At 42.0% G+C, this 24,462-nt stretch overlaps 1 protein-coding gene across 1 annotated transcript; it reads right to left on the minus strand.

The window, feature by feature from the left end:
• Nucleotides 1-930: 930 nt before the first annotated feature.
• On the minus strand, nucleotides 931-24,462 carry bahd1 (bromo adjacent homology domain containing 1). The gene is made up of 7 exons (XM_041855609.2): nucleotides 24,269-24,462; nucleotides 18,255-19,880; nucleotides 8,115-8,512; nucleotides 5,637-5,796; nucleotides 5,108-5,187; nucleotides 4,209-4,300; nucleotides 931-3,616 (listed from the first exon to the last, which is right to left on the minus strand). Exons 2-7 carry the CDS (start codon nucleotides 19,858-19,860, stop codon nucleotides 3,427-3,429), a joined length of 2,526 nt encoding a protein of 841 aa, XP_041711543.2. The 5' UTR covers nucleotides 19,861-19,880; nucleotides 24,269-24,462; the 3' UTR covers nucleotides 931-3,426.

The raw sequence follows: 24,462 nt of genomic DNA on the forward strand, positions 1-24,462 counted from the left end.
TATCAGTTGTCTCAGAGAAGGAGTGCTGATCTAGGATCAGCTAGCCCATGTCCATGTAACCTCATTCACTGTCATTTAAAAGCCAAAACTGATCCTTAAAGCACTCCTACTCTGAGACGCTTGATACATACGGCCTATGGAGACATCAATTATTGTATTTGTCAGAAGACAAAATGATGTTGAATGAAACACTGAAAGCAGAACTAGCAGGATCCCATGTGGTGGGTTGGTCTTAGTACGCTTCTCAGCCTGTTCCTAGCAACAGCTCACCTCACTGAACCAGGAGAAAGTTAAAGGGCAATTCCACCACTTTTCAACCTCATATTCATTATCTCCAGCACCAAACCAGTATCTACATATGTGAAAACAGCACGTTTCTATGATCTGTGGTTAAAAAGATAAGAAGAAAGGTCCTAAAAAATGATTCTCTGTAACCACGTTTCATCAATTTTTTTAATGCGAATAAAGTCATACCATAAGAGAGGGTATTTTCTTGTTCCCCACATCACCGCGAATTTCATAGTGTTTGAAAATCACTGTTTTTAAAATACTTATTTTCCACCATAATTTGCAAATAAATTCATAAAAAATCATACAATGTGATTTTCTGGATTTTTTTCTCTCTCAGTTTGTCTGTCATAGTTGACGTGTACCTATGATGAAAATTACAGGCCTCTCTCATCTTTTTAAGTGGGAGAACTTGCACAATTGGTGGCTGACTAAATACTTTTTTTCCCCACTGTAAATGCAGAAAGACTTTTATTTGAAAGTCAACACTGTTCGGGACCTAGATAAGAGTCTGTTACTGATGTTGATTTTGGAAGAACTTGACACAATGTCATGCACATGCAAAGATGAGTCAGACTGACTTTGCAATATCATCAAATGAAACTCTTGGGTTCAAAATCATATATTATTTATTCCATTTAAATAGGTTTTTATATTACACAGGTCCATGTTAAATTATACAAACACTCTGTGCTAAGAATATCCTTTCCAAGAATTCCCACAAACTCCATGCTAAAACTTGTAACATATGCACATAAGAAACTTAGAATTCAGAGTTTTTTACACCAGGGAATGAGTTGAATGTGACATTTTACACCCCTTCCATCCCCTTTTTGGTACATCCATTTGTTAGCAATTAACAGAATTTCACAAGAAATAAATTACATTTAAAAAATAACAATAATGTTGTCCTACTTTTCATGGAAAGGGGACACCTAGTCAGTTGCACAACTGAATGCATTCAACTGAAATGTGTCTTCCACATTTAACCCAACCCCTCTGAATTAGAGAGGTGCGGGGGGATGCCTTAATCGACGTCATCGGCGCCCAGGGAGCAGTTATTGTTGGGAGTTAACTGACTTGCTCAAGGGCAGAATGGCAGAGTTTTTGCCAGCTAGGGGATTCGAACCAACGACCAACGCTCTTAAACGCTTGGCTACCTGCCGCCCGTTGGACACTGAGTCCCCCGAGACAGGCAGGGACAACAGGCCATGCAAGACAAATCTTTCACATCTTTGATTGGACATAAAGGAATCGAGCGTGTAAGAGATTGTTATATGGCTGGTGAACTCTACATCAAGATACATCTCAGAAGCAGGCTTTTCTGTATGTGTGTGTGTGTGTGTGTGTGTGTGTGTGTGTGTGTGTGTGTGTGTGTGTGTGTGTGTGTGTGTGTGTGTGTGTGTGTGCATATATGTTGATCAGACAGGAAGCTTTCCCAGGAATTGTGATACCAAACTTTGATTCCCTCTGATCTAAGCAAACACACGCGGATTAATACACAGTGTGACTTCGATGATGACAAATTAGTAGCAGTTTCAGCACTAAGGACACAGTCAATCTCGTAACGGAACATGGATTAGTGCAAAGTAACATGGGAAGGGCCTGAGTGAAGGGTAGGAGAGGCTTGTACTGAACTGTAGCTCCACTCACTGACAACCTTTGGTTTAGACAGAAGGCAGGGCTTTTGGTGCAGTGTGAACTGTGAACGTATTGGGGCTTGCATCCCAAATGTGAACCTGCGGGATGTAAGGCAAGTTCTGGATAATGGCTGGGTGGGTGTTGGGTTCAAACACCTGTTCATTGGTCAATTCAAGGCAGGGATTAGGGAAAAAACATTATCTTGGGGGTGGCCTGGAAAACCCACGGGATATTTGGTCCTTCCAGTTAAGAGTCACTGGCCACTCATATGCTGAATCCAAAACCAGTCCTTTCCCCTCTGCCCTACCATTTGCACGTTCACGCACGCCTCCGCCATATGCACAAATGTCCAAAAAATGATTGAGGGTCTAGGGGCTAATTAGACCCCACTTTGACCGAGCCAGCCAGGCTGCCGGCTCCAGCGCGAAGTGCTATCCCAACACGCAGCACAAGATGTTTGGAGTTTGCGCAATTTCATACAAAAGAATGGAGAGGCGTGCCTAACTATATGCAATGTGCATTTGTTTGTGTCTTATTTCGAGCAAATACCAAATAAATTACCTCACAAATTAAATATAATCTGTTAACTGTTACTGAGGTTTATATCTGCTAAAACGAGAAGGGGAATTAGTTAATTAGAATTTCATGCTCATATTATTATTTAAATGTGAAACATGAATTGCACCATTCAAGTGAGGAGTGTGTACCGAAGTTGATGGGCTTATTTTATCACCTCTCCACTCTGGAAGTCCCCCTAGGAGTTTCTTCAACAACACGTGACAACTCAAGTGAGTTGGTAGAGGCAAGGGGCTGGTTTGGGATTCACCTGTACTTTACCTCTAAGACAGTGCAGACAGTGAGTCAGTGCTGGCAAACGCCTGGATTATTTCTATTTAGGAATAAAAATCTTCTCGTAGGCTCTTTCCTTGCTTTGAAAAGTCAAAATAATTCACTCCTAAATTACTTTAAAAAATAAATTACATTTTCTCCATATATAAATACATATTTCTCTATGCACTTAAGCCAATTAAACTTTTAAATTCAAGACTAAATCACTACAGATACAAGTGTTAAGCCACCATTTAATTTATGAGTCATCCCATTAAATACAAAACAAGTCATAACTGGTACCATCTGTCAACACAAAACGTGACTACTAACCCACATAGATATAGGCAAAGTCATGAGATGATGCAAAAATAAAATCAGTAGTAAAAACAAAAAAGGGGATTTGTGCTCGGCATGATAATATTTTTTTCCTCATTGACCAAGTGTGACCCTTCTCAAATCCCTCACAGAGAGAGCGAGAGAGAGAGAGAGAGAGACATTGATAAAAAACACTTCCAGACTTATTCAGCCTAAAACTGTTGACCCCTCTCAAAACGGAGTGGCTTGGTCTGTCTCAGCTGGCTCTTTTGGTGAGGATTCTGAGGAAAGCACAAAAATCGTGTCTTTTTAGCCTCTTCTTTCACTGTTTAAGATTCCTTAGTTCCACCACTACTGCAGGTTCTTCAGGATGCGCCCGTAGCGGAAGTCGTAGACGTGGCGACAAACAAACACCAGGTTGGGGTCGATGTCCGTGGGCACACAACGGTGGGCAGGGGTGCTGTTTTCAACACAAGGCGGCACCATTCTGGTGGCACTTTCAGGGAGACCCTCCCCGCGACGTTTCACCAAGGCACAAAATCTGAAACACCATGTCAAGAAGACCACCCAAATACTTAAATGGCAATTCCACCACCTTTCAACCTCATTTTCATTATCTCCAGCACAATACCAGTGTCTACATATGTGAAAACGGCACATTTCTACGTTTTGTAGAAAAATATATAACATTCAAAAAGTTCCTCCCGATGACGTCATCAGAAGTTAAAACATTTGTGAAAACTATGAGATTCACGGTTACGTGGAGAGCAAGAAAATACCCTCCCTCTGGCTAGGAACTCGTTGATGGTTTTGAAAATCACAGTTTTTCGTACTTATAACACTACCTTGTGATGTCACAGAGAAGCATTTGTTTTTGTCTTTTTAACCACAGATCATAGAAACGCACAGTTTTTACATATCTAGACACTTGTAGGGTGCTGGAGATAATGAATATGAGGTTGAAAAGTGGTGGAATTGCCCTTTAACATCTTAGAATAGCCCACAGAGAAAAATAAGTGAACAAACACAATGCAACAGATACAATGTAATACAATCCACTCAACATCTTGTGACTCCCACATCCTATTGATTCTCACACCCCATCTCCCATCAGCGAAAAACAGACATCTTACCTACAGTACTGTGCTAACGTCAAAACGTAGCACTTGTCTTCAATGCAGGCCACACTGTTCTGGTCCTGATGCCGAGATGCAAAAATCTCATTCTGGAAACGAAGTCAGGTGACAAGGCGGAAGAAAATGATGCGTGAATCTTCACTTATGAACCAAAACAAATACCTTGCTTAAAGGGATATTTCAGCAATTTTACATATTTACATGTATCAAAATATGTTTTTACTGAACTATCCCTTTAATATAAAGAGGAATCCCCTAACTGTGTGTTTCTGACATCATCACCAAAACCCACTTCCCATCAGGAAATCACACAGTCATGGGAAATCAAAAATGTGTCTTGATTTAATCCTAGCTAGTTATCCTTACAGAGGCTTTAGTAGAGCAAAGCAGTAGCTTTGGTCTTCTCAAAGCTTAGGGTATTAAGTAGGGCACAATGTAGCAAAACCTTTTACAACAGGTAATGAAAATCAGTGTTTTCATTGGACAAGTTCAGTTGGTGCCTCCCTGTTTCAAAACGTTTTTCTCCCTGCCGAACACAACCTAGCTCTCTCGCAGATCATTTCCACTGGGCACACACTGATTGAATCAACGTTTTTTCCACGTCATTTCAATGAAATTACGTTGAACTAACATGGAATAAACGTTGAATTGACGTCTGTGCCCAGTGGGTTGTGAATATGGCTGATGTTTATTATTTCTAGCCTGGGTGAACAAAGTCTGTTTGTTCCTGAGGGATATTGACAACGGGAAGCCTGTAGCCTATTTCTCCGGGAAATACATAATTCAACGGAAGCAATGTGTTTGCCATCTCATTCCCTATGGAGAACCAGGCTGGGGCTGGACAAACATTGTGGATGGCAGCCACACAGTGTGAACTCGGCTTTCTGCGAACTCACCTCACAGTGTGTGCTGGGATTGCGGCCTCCCTGTGTGTGTTCTGGGCGGTAGTACCAAAACAGGCTCATCATCATCTCTCCTGAGTATACACACACAATTTTCAGAGTGAGAAGAGGATAACTAAGGTTGTATCGAATTGTGATGGGTAGGGATTCCATCCGGTGATGGGTAGGATCCATAATATTTCACGTTTTGTCACATTCTATAAATGATTATGCGGCAAACAATGGTCTGTTTAACAGACCTTGGTTCAAATGGTATTTGTTTTCATTCTAATGTTTTGAGCGTTTGATTCCTGCCTGGAATGAAAGATGGGCAGGTTTTGTACTTTTGGGACTATTTCATTAGTTCCAGTGTGCCAGGCAAGCTCAATCAAGCTCAATTGAGCCAGGCAAGCTCAATCTGAAGTATTTCAAACAAAATCAAAACTATTTGAACCTGTGGGTCTATGGTTTTAAACATGGCTATAGTTTAGTTTTTCATCCGTCTGTGTCAGTTTAGCTTTGTGTAAAAAAGGTGGCGCCTCACCAGATTCTGAGTCCTCCCACAGGGCTGAGATTTTGGCTATATAGGGCAGAGACTTCTTCCTGGGGCCAGAGCGCAGCAGGACTGTGTCTCGAACCCGAATGACCTCCCCATCCCGCTTGACCCCTTCGAAACATTTGCGCAATACTGTTGTCTCCTCCCCCTGGAAACATAGTCAATATATCACCGTTGTTGCCACATACTATTAGCAATGTTGTTAGTACATGCAAGCACATGCTAAGCACATGATGTGTAATAATATCATACATGCATTCAGACAAAGTTTATCTTTAGAGTACGAATTATAATACTCTGTAGCCTCAGCTAGCTACCTTACAAGGTACAAGCAATATCTCTTAAAGGAATAATCCACCCCAAATCACTAATTCCAGTGTTGAACAGTGTTAAATAACACTAATATGTGAAAACAACAACATTTTGTGAAGAAATGTTTCATTTTGTTGTTGTAACAAGGTTGGTAGCAACATGTGAAAATCGTTGTGGAAATCTGTTGCAGCTCACGTAGATTACAAAACCCACAATGCAATGCTCTCTCTCTGGGCTAGCTAGGTAGCTAGCTAGCAAACGTAGCTACACACAATAATACCAAAGTAAATATCAGCATTTGAAGTAGCTAGCTAGCTGTAAAATTGCCTAAACAAACTGCTCTATCTATTTAGGAGTCTATCACACTGAGTTCAACTTGCAGTTCCTCTCTGCCCAGAGTGAGTGCAGAGTACATTGCAATGGCAACAATGGCCCTTTCCCACATTTCCCACAGGCACACAGGGCGCATTGCGAGATGGTACTTGAAGGAGAAACTGAATTGAATAATTTGGTGGACTGTTTAGATTGAGCACATCTAAGCGAAATATATACTTTGTCATAATGATATAGACGGATGGCTGTGTTCTAGACCAGTGGTTCTCAACTGGTTTTGCCTCGGGACCCAAATTATCGCGACCCAATATTCGAATCGCAAAATATAATCGACAAAATACAATCTGGAAAACTATACTGAACAAAAATATAGACGCAACATGCAACAATTTCAAAGAATTTACAGTTCATAGTAAATCAGTTAATTAAAATAAATTCATTAGGCCCTAATCTATGGATTTCACAGGACTGCACAAGGGCGCAGCCATGGGTCGGCCTGGGAGGGCACAGGCCCAGCCGCTGGGGAGCCAGGCCCACCCATTGGGGAGCCAGGCCCAGCCAATCAGAATGAGTTTTTCTCTACAAAAGGGCTTTATTATAAACAGAAATACTCCTCAGCACCCCCTCAGATGATCCCGCAGGTGAAGAAGCCGGATCTGGAGGTCCTGGGCTGGCGTGGTTACACGTTGTCTGCGGTTTTGAGGCCGGATGGACGTACTGCCAAATTCTGTAAAACGAAGTTGGAGGCTTATGGTAGAGAAATGAACATTCAATTCTCTGGCAACAGCTCTGGTGGACATTCCTGCAGTCAGCATGCCAATTGCATGCTCCCTCAAAACTGCACATTTTAGAGTGGCCTTCCTTTTATTGTCCCCAGCACAAGGTGCACCTGTGTAATGATCATGCTGTTTAATCAGCTTCTTGATATGCCACACCTGTCAGGTAGATGGATTATCTTTGCAAAGGAGAAATGCTCACTAACAGGGATGTAAACAAATTTGTGCACACAAGAAAAATAAGCTTTTAGTGCGTATGGTACATTTCTGGGATCCTTTATCTCAGCTCATAAAACATGGGACCAACACTTCATGTTGCATTTATATATTTTTTCAGTATATTTTAAATGCTATATTGATATTAAATGTAGCAATTTTATGACAAGGGAACAACATTCCCACCACTTTCATTGTCAATAATTACATTTTGCCCATATTCTTGGAGAAGAATGTTAATAAACTCACTGGTTTGAGACCACAAAATCAACCAAAATGGGGCTGCTAATAGCTCTATATTAAAAATACTGTTATTGAAGAAAGATTGTTCATAGATAAAATTATTTAAAAATGTCAATTCATTATAATTTCTACACACTTTCTACCTGGTTTAAGTCACTTCAGTTCAGACTGGAATATTTTTTCATTAAATTATTATTATTTTATTAATTTTTTTGACACCAGCGACCCATTCAAATCCTCCCACCAGTTGAGAATCGCTGTTCTAGATAACTATGCCCATACCATCTATTGGCTGATTTGATGATCTGGAGTGCAGGTATTTGTTTTAAAAGCGTTATGAAATGTGATAGTGTGATGCCCTATCTCCAGTGACGAGAACCATGTACAGTAGCTATGTCGCGTTCCTACACGATTTCCTGATTTCACAGACGGACCACTTAGAAGTTAAATATCTAAATATTGTTATTTTATATCTAAATATTGTTATTTTACCTACTGATAAAACATAGGCTTTCACCAAATTGACAGGAGTTTCATGATTTTTATTTCTGGGGGTGGATTATCCCTTTAACACAGCAACACATACCACAGTGAAAACCTCCCTCTTGAAGGGCATGCCCACAGGCAGCCAGCCATTGGTTGCCCGACGACGGGTGATCCTCTGCTGTTTGGCAGCTCTGCTGGCTGCGCGGCCGGCGGGCCCAAGCTGCTGCTTGTCTTGAATGTGGGGGCAGACGGATGGCGAGTCGTCGCTCACCCCAGACAGAGAGCCGCTGGGTGGCTTGGCACTCTGAGGGCACTCCCGGGCCACCTGCAGCGGGACCTGCGGTTGCCTGGGGTTTGATAGAGAGGTCTGAAAGCAGGCCACTGATTGGGCAGCTGGGGGAGTGCTGGGGCTGGCGGGGCAGCCGGAGAGGGTCCGGGGTGCGGGGGAGGCTGGGACAGAGGAGGAGCTATGGTCCTCCAGAGACGAGGAGTAGTCTTCTGTGGGGAAAAGTGGAGCTGTCAGACACTGGAGTGATCAGTCTCTTAAACACACACACATGCACCCACACACACACCCTCACACACACCCTCACAAAAACTCCACACTCATCCTCTCCTTTCCTGTCATGGTGGGCCCACTCTGTTTCAGCGCCACTGATATAGAAACAGTGACGCTGCATGCAGTAGAGATTAGAACACTGCCTATCTGTATCCCCTGTATTAATTGAAGATGTGAGGCACAGGGCTGACACAGCAGGCCACAAATGCACATCAGAATGACAGAGATGGCCATTTATTGTGGCCTGATGGACCACAGACCGGCAGTGTGGGATCAGAGAACTGGTTAAAGTCACAGGAGGCCATTAAGGATCATCAGAAGGGAGGGAGCACTGTATTTACACCCCTGTTGATATGATACTGTAATATACAAAGTGATGCCAGTCAGTGGAGGGTCAAAGCATTTTATGCACCTTTTTTTGTGAATATCGTTTAGCCTCCTATTACGCTAAATGTGTTTTTTTGTTGTATTATAGCATTTCTGTTACTTGACTCCCATCATCTCAATCGTTACTCATTTACCACTTCTGTTTATTCCTGGAAATATATTATTACATTATCTGATGCATGATTGGATCTGTGCACAAAGGTAGTGGAGATGCTGTAATGTACTCTAATGTAATGTCGGAGTGTATGGTGTCTTTAAAAAACCCATAGGAATCAACAAATCACACTAGTGTAGGGCAGCTTCACCTGACCATTAAGGCCAGCTAGGATGAGAGATTATACAATAAATGTCACATTATAATAAATTATCTCAATCTTGTTGTAGCTGAAAATAAAAAAAGATTTCTCGATCACTTCTTTGGGGAAAAGGGTCAATTTCTGTGTCACTTCAAAGCAGGCGGCTCAACAGAGACACTGCCAAATATAAATGTACTTCAGCTAATAGCACCTCTGACTGTGCAATGCCAATGATACGCCATCTTGATCTGTAATCGGCCTATTTAATGAGGTTGTGAGTGCTGCTGTGGTCCCTGGCAAATAAGACCTGACCACAGACCAGCTGAGAACAAATTACCTCAGTGGCAGTGGCCCTGTTCTGCTGTCCTCCGCTGCTCCTGAGGCAGTGACTAAAGAACCATATAGGGGCTATTATACTTTGGGACTCCTGGTTGATAGTAACAACATGTGGAATCATGTCAGCCTGTCTTGTGTGTACAGTACCAAGCTCTGCTACAAAGATTAACAGACCCTATATAGAGGACAACTGGGAGCAATTGGGATTTCGGAGTAACTGGGGTCCACAGCTTGGCATCTCTGCATGAATACTACTCAGCTTCAGTAGTAAATACAGTACATTCTATCTAAACCATCTGTGGTGATTACTCATACTCATGCAACTTGTGGCTAGATACAGTAGTTAAGGCACTCCACTGACCATGCACGTAGAGTGGAGGGCAGGGATAAAGAAACAAAGTTCAGCTCAGGACTGTGGATTTTCAACCCTACCAGGCTTTTAGACCCCACTGAATGAATCCGGAGAACATGACTGAACAACTTTCTTGAAAAATGTAGATTTTTGCTTCCTATGTGACATTTCTGATTCTCTGTAACATTTCTCTGTAACTGCCATTCCTGTGAGGAGTACTCTAAAGATCAAAACATTAGTATTCTCTGCAGATTGGTGCTGGTTTGACTGATGGACTAAAAGGACACTGAGCCATCTCAAACATGTGGTTAACACTCTGCACCCATCATGGCCCGTTCACATCATTATCACTGCATACACCTTCAAAATGAATAGCATCCTTGATAAAGATGAGCAATAAACCCGGTATAAAATAAATTAGACAAATACTGAGATATATTGTAAGCTCAAAAAATATATATTATTTTAGACTAATACAATTGCTCAGAGAAATAGATTTTGTTTAACAAGTGCTAAAAATAAAATCTCAAAAATATAGGTTTTAAAATGATTGGCACCCCTGTTTTGAATACTCCGGCATCCTTTCCTTGCAAGGATAACGGCACTGAGCTATTTTGTAAAATGTTTTATGAGATTGGAGAACACATTGAGAGGGATCTTAGACCATTCCTCCATACAGAATATTTCCAGATCCTTGATATCCTTTGGTTTGCGCTTATGGACTGCCCCCTTCAATTCAAACCACAGGTTTTCAATGGCATTGTAGTCTGGAGATTGTGATGACCATTGTCAAAATGTGGATTTTGTGGTCAATTAATCCTTTCTTTGTGGATTTTGCTGTGTGCTTGGGGTTATTGTCTTGCTGGAAGATCCACTTGTGGCCAATTTGAACCTCCTGGCAGAGGCAACTAGGTTTTTGGCTAAAATATCCTGGTACATGGTAAAGTTCTTGATGCCGTTGACCTCAACAAGGGCCCCAGGACCAGTGGAAGCAAAACAGCCCCATAACATCAAAGATCCACCACCATATTTTAAAGTACTGTAGGTACCCTGCTAGCACATTTGGTTCCTTGGAAGTTGTGGGAACATACGTTTTTGGTTTCCCATTAGTTCTGGGAATGACGCCATACATTTCCTGACCGGTAAAACTGAACGTTTTTTAAACATTCTGAGAACTTGAAGTGAAAATGTTGCCTGTTCTGTGAACGTTAATTCTTAGGTTGCAGGGAGATTCTGGGAATGTTTTATTATGGTTCCCTGAAAGTTTACCTGGGAGGCTTTATTAACGATTTGAGAATGGAAATTATAGGTTATTTGAAGGTAATTATTAAATAACGTTCTGAGAACATGTTTCAATAAGACTTTTAATAACACTGCTAGCTTAGGCTAACTGTTTTGAATTCCAAACACACATGGAAATTCATTTGCTTAGGCATTAATCATGCAAACACATTTATTTTTTATTGTGGCACCATGTCAGTGCAATTCGAACCTATGATTTTCTGATGTCTATCCATTTCAAAGGAAACAAGCACTCGTTAAGATCAGGTGTGGCCAATTAGTGGCCACAGCTGAAAACACTTCACAAGTGTCATGACTTGCCCTCATAGGTTGAGGATCAAAGATGCCGGCTAGGCAAAAGTTTGTACACCCCCTTTCCTGGGGGGCAGTTTTATGACTGGTCGTAAATTCCTTAAAGAAATGTTATTTTCCATGCCATGCAGTATTTGGAGAGGGAATTTCCCTGTGGAACAAAGGAAGTCTTCCCGCCAAGACTCCGACATCCAAAAGTGGATAATGAAACAATATTCCTACTTCAAAGAAAGTGGGAAATGGTCGGTGGGGACTTAAAGAACAATCATGTCAAATTCGTTACTATGTTGTGATGTCATTAAAGACGGTGGAACAACATAACTGTATCTCTGGGGGTGTACACTTCCCAGTGATGAGGTTTGCATCTAATTGTTGTACAAAACGAATGATTAAGTATAATAATAATTTTGTGAAGATAACGATGTGATTTTAGCATTCTAGATGAGATGACTGTTTTCCATATTGATTTGTTCTCAGTCATTGGCCACGCCCAGATGAGCACAAACATGATGAAACGCCCCCTTTTCTACTCAAGTATAAAACCCCTCGTGACGAAATTCACCTCAGACCAAGCAGATTACGGTATAAACCGGATGTTGCAAATGGTTGAATTTCTACCAGACGAGGAAGCGTGAAGCTGAAGCTACACGGCTTAAAATGGTTAGACCAGGAAGCCCCTTAAAATGGTTGACACGCTACAGACCAGCAGACGTGAAGCGTGAGTTAAACGTTACAAAATGGTTAAACTCTACAGACCAGCCAACATGCAGTGCAAGCTGAATATGACAAAATGGTGAAACTCTGAAACTCTCTACCTCTACACGAGGTGAAGAAGAAGACAACACACTAGACCTTATCATCTCAGTCTGCAGCTGGCATTGTAATGAATACTCAGGGAGAAAAAGGTGTAGATTCACGCGCAGAGCGCGGCAGGTGTTTATTTTGCCTTCGCAAAAGGCAGGAATCATGGTCACAGGCAGGCAATGGTCATACACAGGTAGCAAACAGGCAGGATAATCAAAAACTAGGACTGAAGTCTATAACTGGTTCTCACAAACGAGCTAGGAAAAGGCTTAGTAGAGTCAAAACGAACAATACCTCACAAGGCACAAACAGAAAGAACTGAACTAAATAAGGAGCTAATGAGACCAGGTGAGTAACTAACACAGGTGAAATCAATGAACAAAAATGACAAAATGAAAATGAAAGACAGGGCTACGTTCAAGAAAACAAAGAAACAGGGCTACGTTCAAGAACACAAGGTTGACTAAGAAAATAAATACAGAACCTTACAGGCATGTATCAGGCAAGTCTCCCGAGTGGCGCAGTGGTCTAAGGCACTGCATCGCAGTGCTAGCTGTGCCACGAGATCCTGGTTCAAATCCAGGCTCTGTCGTAGCCGGCCATGACCGGGAGACCCATGGGGCGGCGCACAATTGGCCCAGCGTCGTCCAGGGTAGGGGAGGGAATGGCCGGCAGGGATGTAGCTCAGTTGGTAGAGCATGGCGTTTGCAACGCCAGGGTTGTGGGTTCGATACCCACGGGGGGCCAGTATGAAAAATATAATGTATGCACTCACTAACTGTAAGTCGCTCTGGATAAGAGCGTCTGCTAAATGACTAAAATGTAAATGTAAAATGTATAGTCGTCTAGAGAACTTTCACTAAAGACACGAGTTGGGAAGGACAATCCCTCTCAGACAACCGTTGGTACATCTGAAGTATCTATTCTAACAGATCGTCTGTATGAACTACAGGGTACGCTGAAGTATCAATTCTAACCACCACTATGACCAGAAACTCTACTAAGGACATTGGGATCTCTGGTGGGCAAACCAGAGTCCTATATCATCAACTCAGCTATCGAGGACAGCTATACATAAATACATGTTGCATTTCTAATCCGAATGAGAGGATAGTGGGGTTTTAAGCATTTGTATTTCCGTGATCGTCGTTTTCAAAGTAACCACGATAGTTTGAATCTCTGTCTCTGACCCTCCTGCTACCCAAGCATTCATGCTATTTTTTTTATTGTATTACGTTTTTAACCAATAACCTAGGTGTGTGTGTGTGTGTGTGTGTGTTTGTATTGTGTTATTATTTAGTTAGTTAGTAAATAAATAATTTAGCCAATTTGTGTATTGCTGATACATCAATAAGGTTAGGGTTCTTGCAAGTTCAAGGATTATGCGACGTTCAGAATGAGACTGAAAGAGGTAATTATTTAATAAGTGACTGTTATCGATATATAACATAAAACTCAGGAAAAAAAGAAACGTCCCTTTTTCAGGAACCTGTCTTTCAAAGATAAATGGTAAAAATCCAAATAACTTCACAGATCTTCATTGTAAAGGGTTTAAACACTGTTTCCCATGCTTGTTCAATGAACCATAAACAATTAATGAACATTCACCTGTGGAACGGTCGTTAAGACACTAACAGCTTACAGACGGTAGGCAATTAAGGTCAGTTATGAAAACTTAGGACACTAAAGAGGCCTTTCTACTGACTCTGAAAAACACCAAAAGAAAGACGCCCAGGGTCCCTGCTCATCTGCGTGAACGTGCCTTTGGCATGAGGACTGCAGATGTGGCCAGGGCAATAAATTGCAATGTCCGTACTGTGAGACGCCTAAGACAGCGCTACAGGGAGACAGGACGGACAGCTGATCATCCTCGCAGTGGCAGACCACGTGTAACAACACCTGCACAGGATCGGTACATCCGAACATCATACCTGTGGGACAGGTACAGGATGGCAACAACAGCTGCCTGAGTTACACCAGGAACGCACAATCCCTCCATCAGTGCTCAGACTGTCCGCAATAAGCTGAGAGAGGCTGGACTGAGGGCTTGTAGGCCTGTTGTAAGGCAGGTCCTCACCAGACATCACCGGCAACAACGTCGCCAATGGGCACAAACCCACCGTCGCTGGACCAGACAGGACTGGCAAAAAGTGCTCTTCACTGATGAGTTGCGGTTTTGTCTCACCAGGGGTGATGGTCGGATTCGCGTTTATCGTCGAAGGAATGAGTGTTACACCGAGGCCTGTACTCTGGAGTGGGATCAATTTGGAGGTGGAGGGTCCGTCATGGTCTGAGGGCTAGGGCCATTCCCCCCCAGAAATGTCCGGGAACTTGCAGGTGCCTTGGTGGAAGAGTGGGGTAACATCTCATAGCAAGAACTGGCAAATCTGGTGCAGTCCATGAGGAGGAGATACACTGCAGTACTTAATGCAGCTGGTGGCCACACCAGATACTGACTGTTACTTTAGATTTTGACCCCCCCTTTGTTCAGGGACACATTCTTCAATTTCTGTTAGTCACATGTCTATGGAACTTGTTCAGTTTATGTCTCAGTTGTTGAATCTTGTTATGTTCATACAAATATTTACACATGTTAAATTTGCTCAAAATAAACGCAGTTGACAGTGAGAGGACATTTATTTTTTTGCTGAGTTTATATATACAGTGGGGGAAAAAAGTATTTAGTCAGCCACCAATTGTGCAAGTTCTCCCACTTAAAAAGATGAGATGGGTCTGTAATTTTCATCATAGGTACACGTCAACTATGACAGACAAAATGAGAAAAGATAATCCAGAAAATCACATTGTAGGATTTTTTATGAATTTATTTGCAAATTATGGTGGAAAATAAGTATTTGGTCAATAACAAAAGTTTCTCAATACTTTGTTATATACCCTTTGTTGGCAATGACACAGGTCAAACGTTTTCTGTAAGTCTTCACAAGGTTTTCACACACTGTTGCTGGTATTTTGGCCCATTCCTCCATGCAGATCTCCTCTAGAGCAGTGATGTTTTGGGGCTGTCGCTGGGCAACACGGACTTTCAACTCCCTCCAAAGATTTTCTATGGGGTTGAGATCTGGAGACTGGCTAGGCCACTCCAGGACCTTGAAATGCTTCTTACGAAGCCACTCCTTCGTTGCCCGGGCGGTGTGTTTGGGATCATTGTCATGCTGAAAGACCCAGCCACGTTTCATCTTCAATGCCCTTGCTGATGGAAGGAGGTTTTCACTCAAAATCTCACGATACATGGCCCCATTCATTCTTTCCTTTACACGGATCAGTCGTCCTGGTCCTTTTGCAGAAAAACAGCCCCAAAGCATGATGCTTCCACCCTCATGCTTCACAGTAGGTATGGTGTTCTTTGGATGCAACTCAGCATTCTTTGTCCTGCAAACACGACGAGGTGAGTTTTTACCAAAAAGTTCTATTTTGGTTTCATCTGACCATATGACATTCCCCAATCCTCTTCTGGATCATCCAAATGCACTCTAGCAAACTTCAGACGGGCCTGGACATGTACTGGCTTAAGCAGGGGGACACGTCTGGCACTGCAGGATTTGACTCCCTGGCGGCGTAGTGTGTTACTGATGGTAGGCTTTGTTACTTTGGTCCCAGCTCTCTGCAGGTAATTCACTAGGTCCCCCCGTGTGGTTCTGGGATTTTTGCTCACCGTTCTTGTGATCATTTTGACCCCACGGGGTGAGATCTTGCGTGGAGCCCCAGATCGAGGGAGATTATCAGTGGTCTTGTATGTCTTCCATTTCCTAATAATTGCTCCCACAGTTGATTTCTTCAAACCAAGCTGCTTACCTATTGCAGATTCAGTCTTCCCAGCCTGGTGCAGGTCTACAATTTTGTTTCTGGTGTCCTTTGACAGCTCTTTGGTCTTGGCCATAGTGGAGTTTGGAGTGTGACTGTTTGAGGTTGTGGACAGGTGTCTTTTATACTGATAACAAGTTCAATCAGGTGCCATTAATACAGGTAACGAGTGGAGGACAGAGGAGCCTCTTAAAGAAGAAGTTACAGGTCTGTGAGAGCTAGAAATCTTGCTTGTTTGTAGGTGACCAAATACTTATTTTCCACCATAATTTGCAAATAAATTCATTAAAAATCCTACAATGTGATTTTCTGGATTTTTTTTTCTCAATTTGTCTGTCATAGTTGACGTGTACCTATGATGAAAATTACAGGCCTCTCTCATCTTTTTAAGTGGGAGAACTTGCACAATTGGTAGCTGACTAAATACTTTTTTCCCCCACTGTATATCTAAGAGTTTAATTTTGGATATGATAACTCGTTAAACAACTTATTCCGTGGTGCCCCAAATTCCTAATGAGTTAGTTGTTACATGATTAATTTAATCGACTGACAATTAAACATAGTTAGGTGATTCGATAAATAACAGTCAATGAATTAAAGTAAGTCACGTCACGACACAAGATAGAGGATAGAGATACATGTAGTTTGGTTGATGCTGAGAACGGAATGTATATGTTTTTAAATAACATTTTTAGAACGTTCTCTGAATGTTAATAAAGTTTTGTGTTTTTTATGGAAAGTTTTAACATTCTGAGAATGGAATGCATGTTTTTAAATAACATTCTTAGAACGTTCTCCGGACGTTACTAACGTTTTCTTGTGTTTTTTTTATGGAAAGTTTTCTTAATGTTCTCAGAACAATTTGAGAACATGACTTTAAAAAGAACCATGAGGAAACCTGTAGGAAATGTTATGCTGAATTACTGAATTACTTTCCACAGAAGGACGTTGTTTCTTAACGTTCTCAGAACAATGTGAGAAATTCCCAATGTCAAACATTTTACATTTTTACATTTTAGTCATTTAGCAGACGCTCTTATCCAGAGTGACTTACAGTTAGTGAGTGCATACATTTTCATACTTTTTTCATACCAGTTGTAGAACATTCCTAAAACATTATCAAAATCAAAATCAAATCCAACCATGTTTGAACTTTTAGGAAACTTCTGTTAAAGTAATAAAATACCAAGAAAATTATTGTGGGATGGTTGTATGCAAAATAACCAAAGGATAACCACACTCTCACCAAGCCCTACGAAACATATGGTTCTCAGAACGTTATGTGCTAGCTGGGTATGAGGTTCTTTTCTGAATATGCATCCTTGTTTTGTCTCCAAACCCACCACCGGTGTGCGTGGCCAAAGAGCTCTATTTTCATGTAATCTGACCATAGCACTGGGTCCAAACCCATTTACAATTGTTGGTTGCTCTTAATAAAGGATTTCCTTTGGCAACCCTTCCAAAGAGCATATTGGTATGGATGTGGTGAATGTAATTCTCCAACTTTGGCCCTTGGATTTTTCTTTGCCTCCAGAACCATCTTCCTCACTGTGCGTGGGGACAAGATACCAGGCAAGTTTACCACTGTTCCATTGGTTTTAAACTTCTTAATTGTTGCCCTAATAGTGTTAAGTGTTATATTAGTATTTTTAGCTTTTTTTTACCCATTGCCTGATTTATGAAGGTCAACAACCATTTATCTCTTTTCATTTATGAGTAGTTTGCCTTTTCACATGATGAATGACAAAGGGATTTTACATATAGGAAGCCATGGAAGGCCACAATACAGTTCCTTAAACTGAGATTAACTTAAAAAAGTAGAATGTTACTGCAGATTTTATTTCGTTAGATGTTATTTATAATAATCTTTTGAGGTGCCAATAATTTACTTGTTTTACTTACTTGTTTAACAAAATCTCTTTCTCTGAGCAATTGTATTTGTATATAATAATATTTATTTTTAAATTAAGCATACAATATAGCTCAATATTTATATCATTTATTTTATACAGTATTTTTTGCTCATCTTTATCAAGGGTGCTAATAATTTTGGAGGTGACTGTATATATAGGCATTTCTGCCTCCCCTTACCCATTTTAATCTTGTGGCTGCAGCTGGAACAGCCTGCGTTATAACAGCACCTCTTGCTGGCTAGGGTCGGTACTGCTCTATATGCGTAGCCACTGATTTGGCAGGGTTCTCCATAGCAGTAGACCGGGTGGGCGATTCCTGAGGGGTGAGAGTCTGTCGGGGAGAGCAGCTTGGGGTTCTGGACCTCACCAGGGCACAACGTTATGGGGGCCACAGAGGAGGGCGGGTAGGGCATGGGGCTGGAGCTCACGGAGGTCATGTGGGTAGAGGGGGTTTCATGGTGGGCAACGTGGACATAGTAGCCCGAGTAACACGGGTAATGGTGGGGGCCTATGGTTAGGGCATGTGGGTGGGCCAGGGAACGGGGAGAGGGGAGGTAGCACTTGGAGAGCGAACGATCCTCAAGTTTGTCATCATCGAAGCTCTTCTGGTTGAGGAACTGGGCCAGTCGGTGGCAGTACTCCACTGACCTTTCTTGGGAGCAGCAGTAGAAAGAAGGAGTCACCTGGGTATCGACCTGCTCCTCCTTCACAGACTTCATCGGGTAGCCCAGCAAGGCTCGACACTGGAAGCCAGATCTGATGGAGCCGTTCCCCCCTGTAATCCCCTCCCACTGGGGTTCGGGGTGGAATGACTCCCTCTTATAGAGGTTACAGCATCTTTGAACCAGCTGTGGTTGGGTCTGGGATTGCCAGTGTTGGAGTTTATGATGCTGCTGTTTCTTTAGCTTGGGGTGCAGCGACTGTTTGGTCTTCAGTACTGCACTCAGTTGCATGCAGTTGGTCTTGGCCACCCGGTGTTTGGCTTTGAAGGAGGTGCTGGTGATCTTGAGCAAAGCAGTGGCGTTGAGGCTGGCTTGACGCCTGGGGGTGGGACCGTACAGACTCAGCAGATCCACGTCCTCCATCTTCATAGACTTTTTGTTTTGTTTGGAACTTCCAGTTACATAAATGTCCGACTTTGCCACTTTGGGACCCCTTGGGGTGTTGTGTCCCAAAATTACTAAATCTTTTGCCAGATTATTTGTGAGTCTGGTCCGTTGACGATATTCTCTGTATAAGAGCAGACTATTCACAGCCTCCGCATTGAGAGAGGCCATTCTCCGTTTGCGAGGCTCCACGACAGGTAATGTGCATAACACTTTTGATTGTTTGTTTGGTTCCTGCAATTGCCGATAAGCTTTGAAGGTATTTTGTCTAGAATTGCAGGGCTTGGTTCTTCCACGCACCAGGTTACGGCTCCCTTCTTCTTTGGTCTCGATTCGACCCTTCAAGCAGCTCGCCTTGTCCTCATCACTGCTCTCCTCCAGACGGGTGAGAAGGACGCGACAGTCGAGGGTGTCCCCCTCACATAGATCCAGTGTCCTGGCCCTGAGAGGGTACAGCTTCCTGTCCTTCTCCTCCTCCTTCTTCTCCACCACTCTCTGATCCTTGCGCTCTTTCGCTTGGCCCCTCTTGATCTTCTTGGGCCTCCCTCTTTTTAGTTTTGGGCAATCAGGCCGGCCTACCCCCACCATGGCCTCAGCATGTGGCAGCCCCCCTACCTGCTCCCAGGAGTCACCGGGGTGGTATCTGCTCAGAGAGTCCTTCTGTTGTGCATGGGTCATCACATCCCTTCACACAGACCCTGGGGAGGAGACATCGAAAATATCAATAAATGGGGAGAGTTTTTTGCAGAAACGTAGCCGACATGACAGTGGATGCACGCCAATTAAGAAAGTTAGGCTCAATACAGTTTATATTATGGTACGTGTTCGGGAGAGTCTCAGCTTTCCATTGTGGGATCATATTAGTTTCTAGCCCAAACCGCTACGACGCTTTCAACACAGAGGGGATATGGGTTTTAAATAAGCCACAAGGTCAGAAGGGTACTGCTGCTGACATCCATAGGATCATCTCAATTGAGGAATTTCCCCTCAGGTGGACACACACACACACACAGTAACCGGGAAAACCACACACACCCTCACAACACACACAGTATTGAGTCATGTTTCCAGGAAAGCAAAAACTTGCCCTATCCCATTGTGTAGTTCCAATCATGCTTAAGTGATTCGGCAGGTAGCATAGCGGTTAAGAGTGTTGGGCCAGAAAACGGAAATGTCACTGGTTCGAATCCCCCAGCCGACTAGGTGAAAAATCTGTTGATGTGCCCTTGAGCAAGGCACTTAACCCTAACTGCTCATGTAAGTTGTTCTGGATAAGAGCGTCTGCTAAATGACTAAAATGTCAAATTCATCAATCGAGCTTTGTATTATCAGGTGAACCACACATTAACCCTGGACTGTGTATTCAATGGAAAGAGCTTCAAATGACATGCTTATTACAACCTCTCAGGAGGGCAAAGATACTACTCTAACATTTACAGTGCATTCGGAAAGTATTCAGACCCCTTGACTTTTCCACATTTTGTTATGTTACAGCCTTATGCCTTATTCTAAAATGGATAAAAGTGGCTTCTGTCTGGCCACTCTACCATAAAGGCCTGATTGGTGGAGTGCTGCAGAGATGGTTGTCCTTCTGGAAGGTTCTCCCACCTCCACAGAGGAACTCTAGAGCTCTGTCAGAGTGGCCATCAGGTTCTTGGTCACCTCCCTGACCAAGGCCCTTCTTCTCCGATTGCTCAGTTTGGCCGGAGGGCCAGCTCTAGGAAGAGCCTTGGTGGTTCCAAACTTCTTTCATTTAAGAATAATGGAGGCCACTGTGTTCTTGGGGACCTTCAATGCTGCAGACATTGTTTGGTACCCTTCCCCAGATCTTTGCCTCAACACAATCCTGTCTTGGAGCTCTATGGACAATTCCTATGACCTCATGGCTTGGTTTTTGCTCGGACATGCACTGTCAACAGGTGTGCACCTTTCCAAATCATGTCCAATCAATTGAATTTACCACAGGTGGACTACAATCAAGTAGAAACATCTCAAGGATGATCAATGGAAACAAGATGCACCTGAGTTCAATTTCGAGTCTCATAGCAAAGGGTCTGAATACTTATGTAAATTAGGTATTTCTGTTTTTTATTCTTAATAAATGTGGCTTTGTCATTATGGGGTATTGTGTGTAGATTGATGAGGGAAGAAAACAATTTAATCAATTTTAGAATAAGGCTGTAATGTAACAAAATGTGTAACAAGTCAAGGGGTCTGAATACTTTCTGAATGCACTGTATGTCCTCTATGGCACAGAACACTAGAGTAAACTGGGATAATTCAAGTTTTTGTGCTCCCTGGGCAATACAATAACACTCAAGTCATCATGTTTAAGAGTGGATTGTCATTCACACTCCAGAGAAGCACCACTTTCCACAGAGGCCATTCATATCTTAGACTCCCTGAAGTGATGTACAATCCGGATTGAAGTATTTTTTCCAATACTGGCTGCATGGAGATAAAACCTAAAAGCTGATATGATCCATAGTCTGCTTGAAAAAGCCTAATAGTTAAAGTCTGAAGGTTGGCTTAAGATGGACATTCTATAACTGCTTTCTCTTATGATAAGTGGAGCAGCACTGTATCGCTGCATCGCTTATGATAAGTGGTCTAAGGCACTGCATCGCAGTTCTAGCTGTGCCACTAGAGATCCTGGTTCGAATCCAGGCTCTGTCGCGACCGGGAGACCCATGGGGCGGCGCACAATTGGCCCAGCGTCGTCCAGGGTAGGGGAGGGAATGGCCGGCAGGGATGTAGCTCAGTTGGTAGAGCATGGCGTTTGCAACGCCAGGGTTGTGGGTTCGATTCGCCAGTATTAAAAAATATATAATAATGTATGCACTCACTAACTGTAAGTCGCTCTCGATAAGAGCGTCTGCTAAATGACTAAAATGTAAATGCAATTCATGTTTTTCTATCATACTATGAAAATATCATCAAATGCCTATCATCAATCTGCAACCATTCAAATGTTGGTGTGACTACTAAGCAAACACTTTCCTTACAATTAGCCTACCCACTGAAATCAATGCAGAATAACACACATAACTCTAAACTAACTAGTTACCCCCAATTAAGGCAGTGGGAAATTATTGATGAATGGAGGAGGTTTTTTACGCACACATAAATAACTGGACTAAAAACAATAACAGGACTACAGGAGCTGGATTTGGTATGAAATACCACTTTATAACAGTAGGCTCTATACACACCAATAGTATGGCACTTTATAGGACCCCAGCCTGCCATTCTATTGATGTTGTTTTCTGTTATTCACACAAATTCCTTACACATCAGTTAGAACAGAAGTTTGATGTAGGCTACATTAATTGCCTTTTGGAGTGCAGGATACCCCTTGTCTATATGCATCATATGCATGATTGCTACCAAATGCAAGACTCTTACAGATGTGGGTTCTCTCAAATACATGCCTTGCATTGAGCCTGTCTTGAGTGCCGGATAGGTGGGGTTTGCACATTTGGGACTATTCCATTGAGTCCATTGTGCCAAGTAAGATCAATCAAGTGCAGTATTTGAAAAAAAACAAATACTAACTGAACCCGGGACCTTTTTATCTTCACAATAACAATAACATTGCACTGGTTTCCTCCAATCATTTACAACCAAAGAGTAACCTTTGCAAACACCCACTACTGAGTCAAGATAAGAATAAGATATGACAACAACAACAAAAACTTGAACAGATGCCTGTGGGTCTGGTAATCTTGTTTTCATAGGTTATAATCATTTAATTTACAAATCAATACTAAGATGTGTATCAAGAAAAGAATCCCAAAAAGTAAATGTAATTTTCCCTCTAAAAACAAGCCTACTCTCTGCATGATGTTGTTCTTTGTTCAGCACTTTCCTATTCTATAGCAGACATACATGTTTTAAATGAAAACCAGAATAATGTTCAGTTGACTTGATTCTGGACTGCATTTTTAGCCTTGCATTTCCAAACATCCCACAACTTAAAGGGACATTCCAGTGGACTCAGGGGACCATGAAATGCAATACATGAGAAAGACCATTTTATTTAGAGATAATGAGGGAACAGAAGGAGACACGCATTGAGTTTCTGTCTATGGATATCAAATCAAGTTGCTTCATTGGAATAAGACAACAGGCTATGGAACGAATCATGTGTAACTGAAGCACATTGTTTTCTACAGAAATGTTTTATTGAAAAATGAAAAAGCTAAGGATAACTTGGATAAAGAAAAAAAATATATATATATATTATATAGTTTATGATATTTCATATCATATTGTTTTTAACTTTTAATAAAACCTAAAGTTGGTCTTGGTGCAATATTTGCACTTTGGCCACTCTATGAGTGACCAAGACAAGTGGACTGGTGCCAAATACTGCTGGATATGGAGAAGCCTAATAATATAAAGGGCATCGTCATGTAACCCACAAAGCCTACACTAAAATAATAATGGGAGAAAGAGGTGGAAGACCATGGATATGATGAGGGAACCAGGTAACCTAGCGGTTAGAGCGTTGCTGGTTCGGTAACCAAAATGTCACTGCCTGTAAAACAAACATTTCACTGCAGCTATCTGGTGTACGTGACAATATATATTTTTAAACCGACCTTCCGCTACAGTGCAGTTTTCATAGGGCGTATCACAGAAACCAGAACCGCTCTTATATCATCTATCACGCTTCGGGGTTTACCATATTAATTTACCACCATGAGCAACGAGGCTATGAGCCTAGACCGCAAACTCACACGACTCAATGCGTGTTCAGTATTTAGATGAGCGATTAGCCTACTAATCGAATATTTAGCCTAATATTATAGTCAGTCATTATAATCCGGTTAAACCCAAATTATGAGATTGATAATGCATTGTCAAAAAATATGTTCTAAATTCTTGAGTTCGGCTACCGACATGTGCTATTTTAACAGGATGGCAGGCTATACTATAATATCAGAAGTAACGGTTCAGGTGGATGCAGGTAATGAATAATCATGATCTCTGACTGCAAGCATAATAAAGCAATTATAAGCATGTTATTACAACGTATAGGCTATACATTAAATATGATGCATTATGCGCTATATAATTTTACCTTAGGTCCCGATAGATGGTCGATTTGAGTCCACTCTTAATTCAAATTACACCTTTTATAAATGATGAACAGTGTCGACGTGTAATTGAGAAATAAAACGAGCACCCAATAGAGCTGATACATGGTAAAACGGTGACCTACTTCCGAAGTGGCATGCTAGAGATAATATTCATGCGCTGAATTCGCGAGACCGC

This window comes from Coregonus clupeaformis, chromosome 29 (assembly GCF_020615455.1).
Source record: "Coregonus clupeaformis isolate EN_2021a chromosome 29, ASM2061545v1, whole genome shotgun sequence".
Taxonomy (NCBI): Eukaryota; Metazoa; Chordata; class Actinopteri; order Salmoniformes; family Salmonidae; genus Coregonus; species Coregonus clupeaformis.

Bases quoted from the DNA above. Each gene is read 5' to 3' on its own strand.
- bahd1 (XM_041855609.2), bottom strand. From the start codon at position 19,860: ATGACCCATGCACAACAGAAGGACTCTCTGAGCAGATACCACCCCGGT. The intron at 8,513-18,254 runs GTAAGGGGAGGC...TTTTCCCCACAG, and splicing joins CAGCCACAAGATTAAAATGG to AAGACTACTCCTCGTCTCTG. The intron at 5,797-8,114 runs GTATGTGTTGCT...CTATGTTTCCAG, and splicing joins AGAGGGAGGTTTTCACTGTG to GGGGAGGAGACAACAGTATT.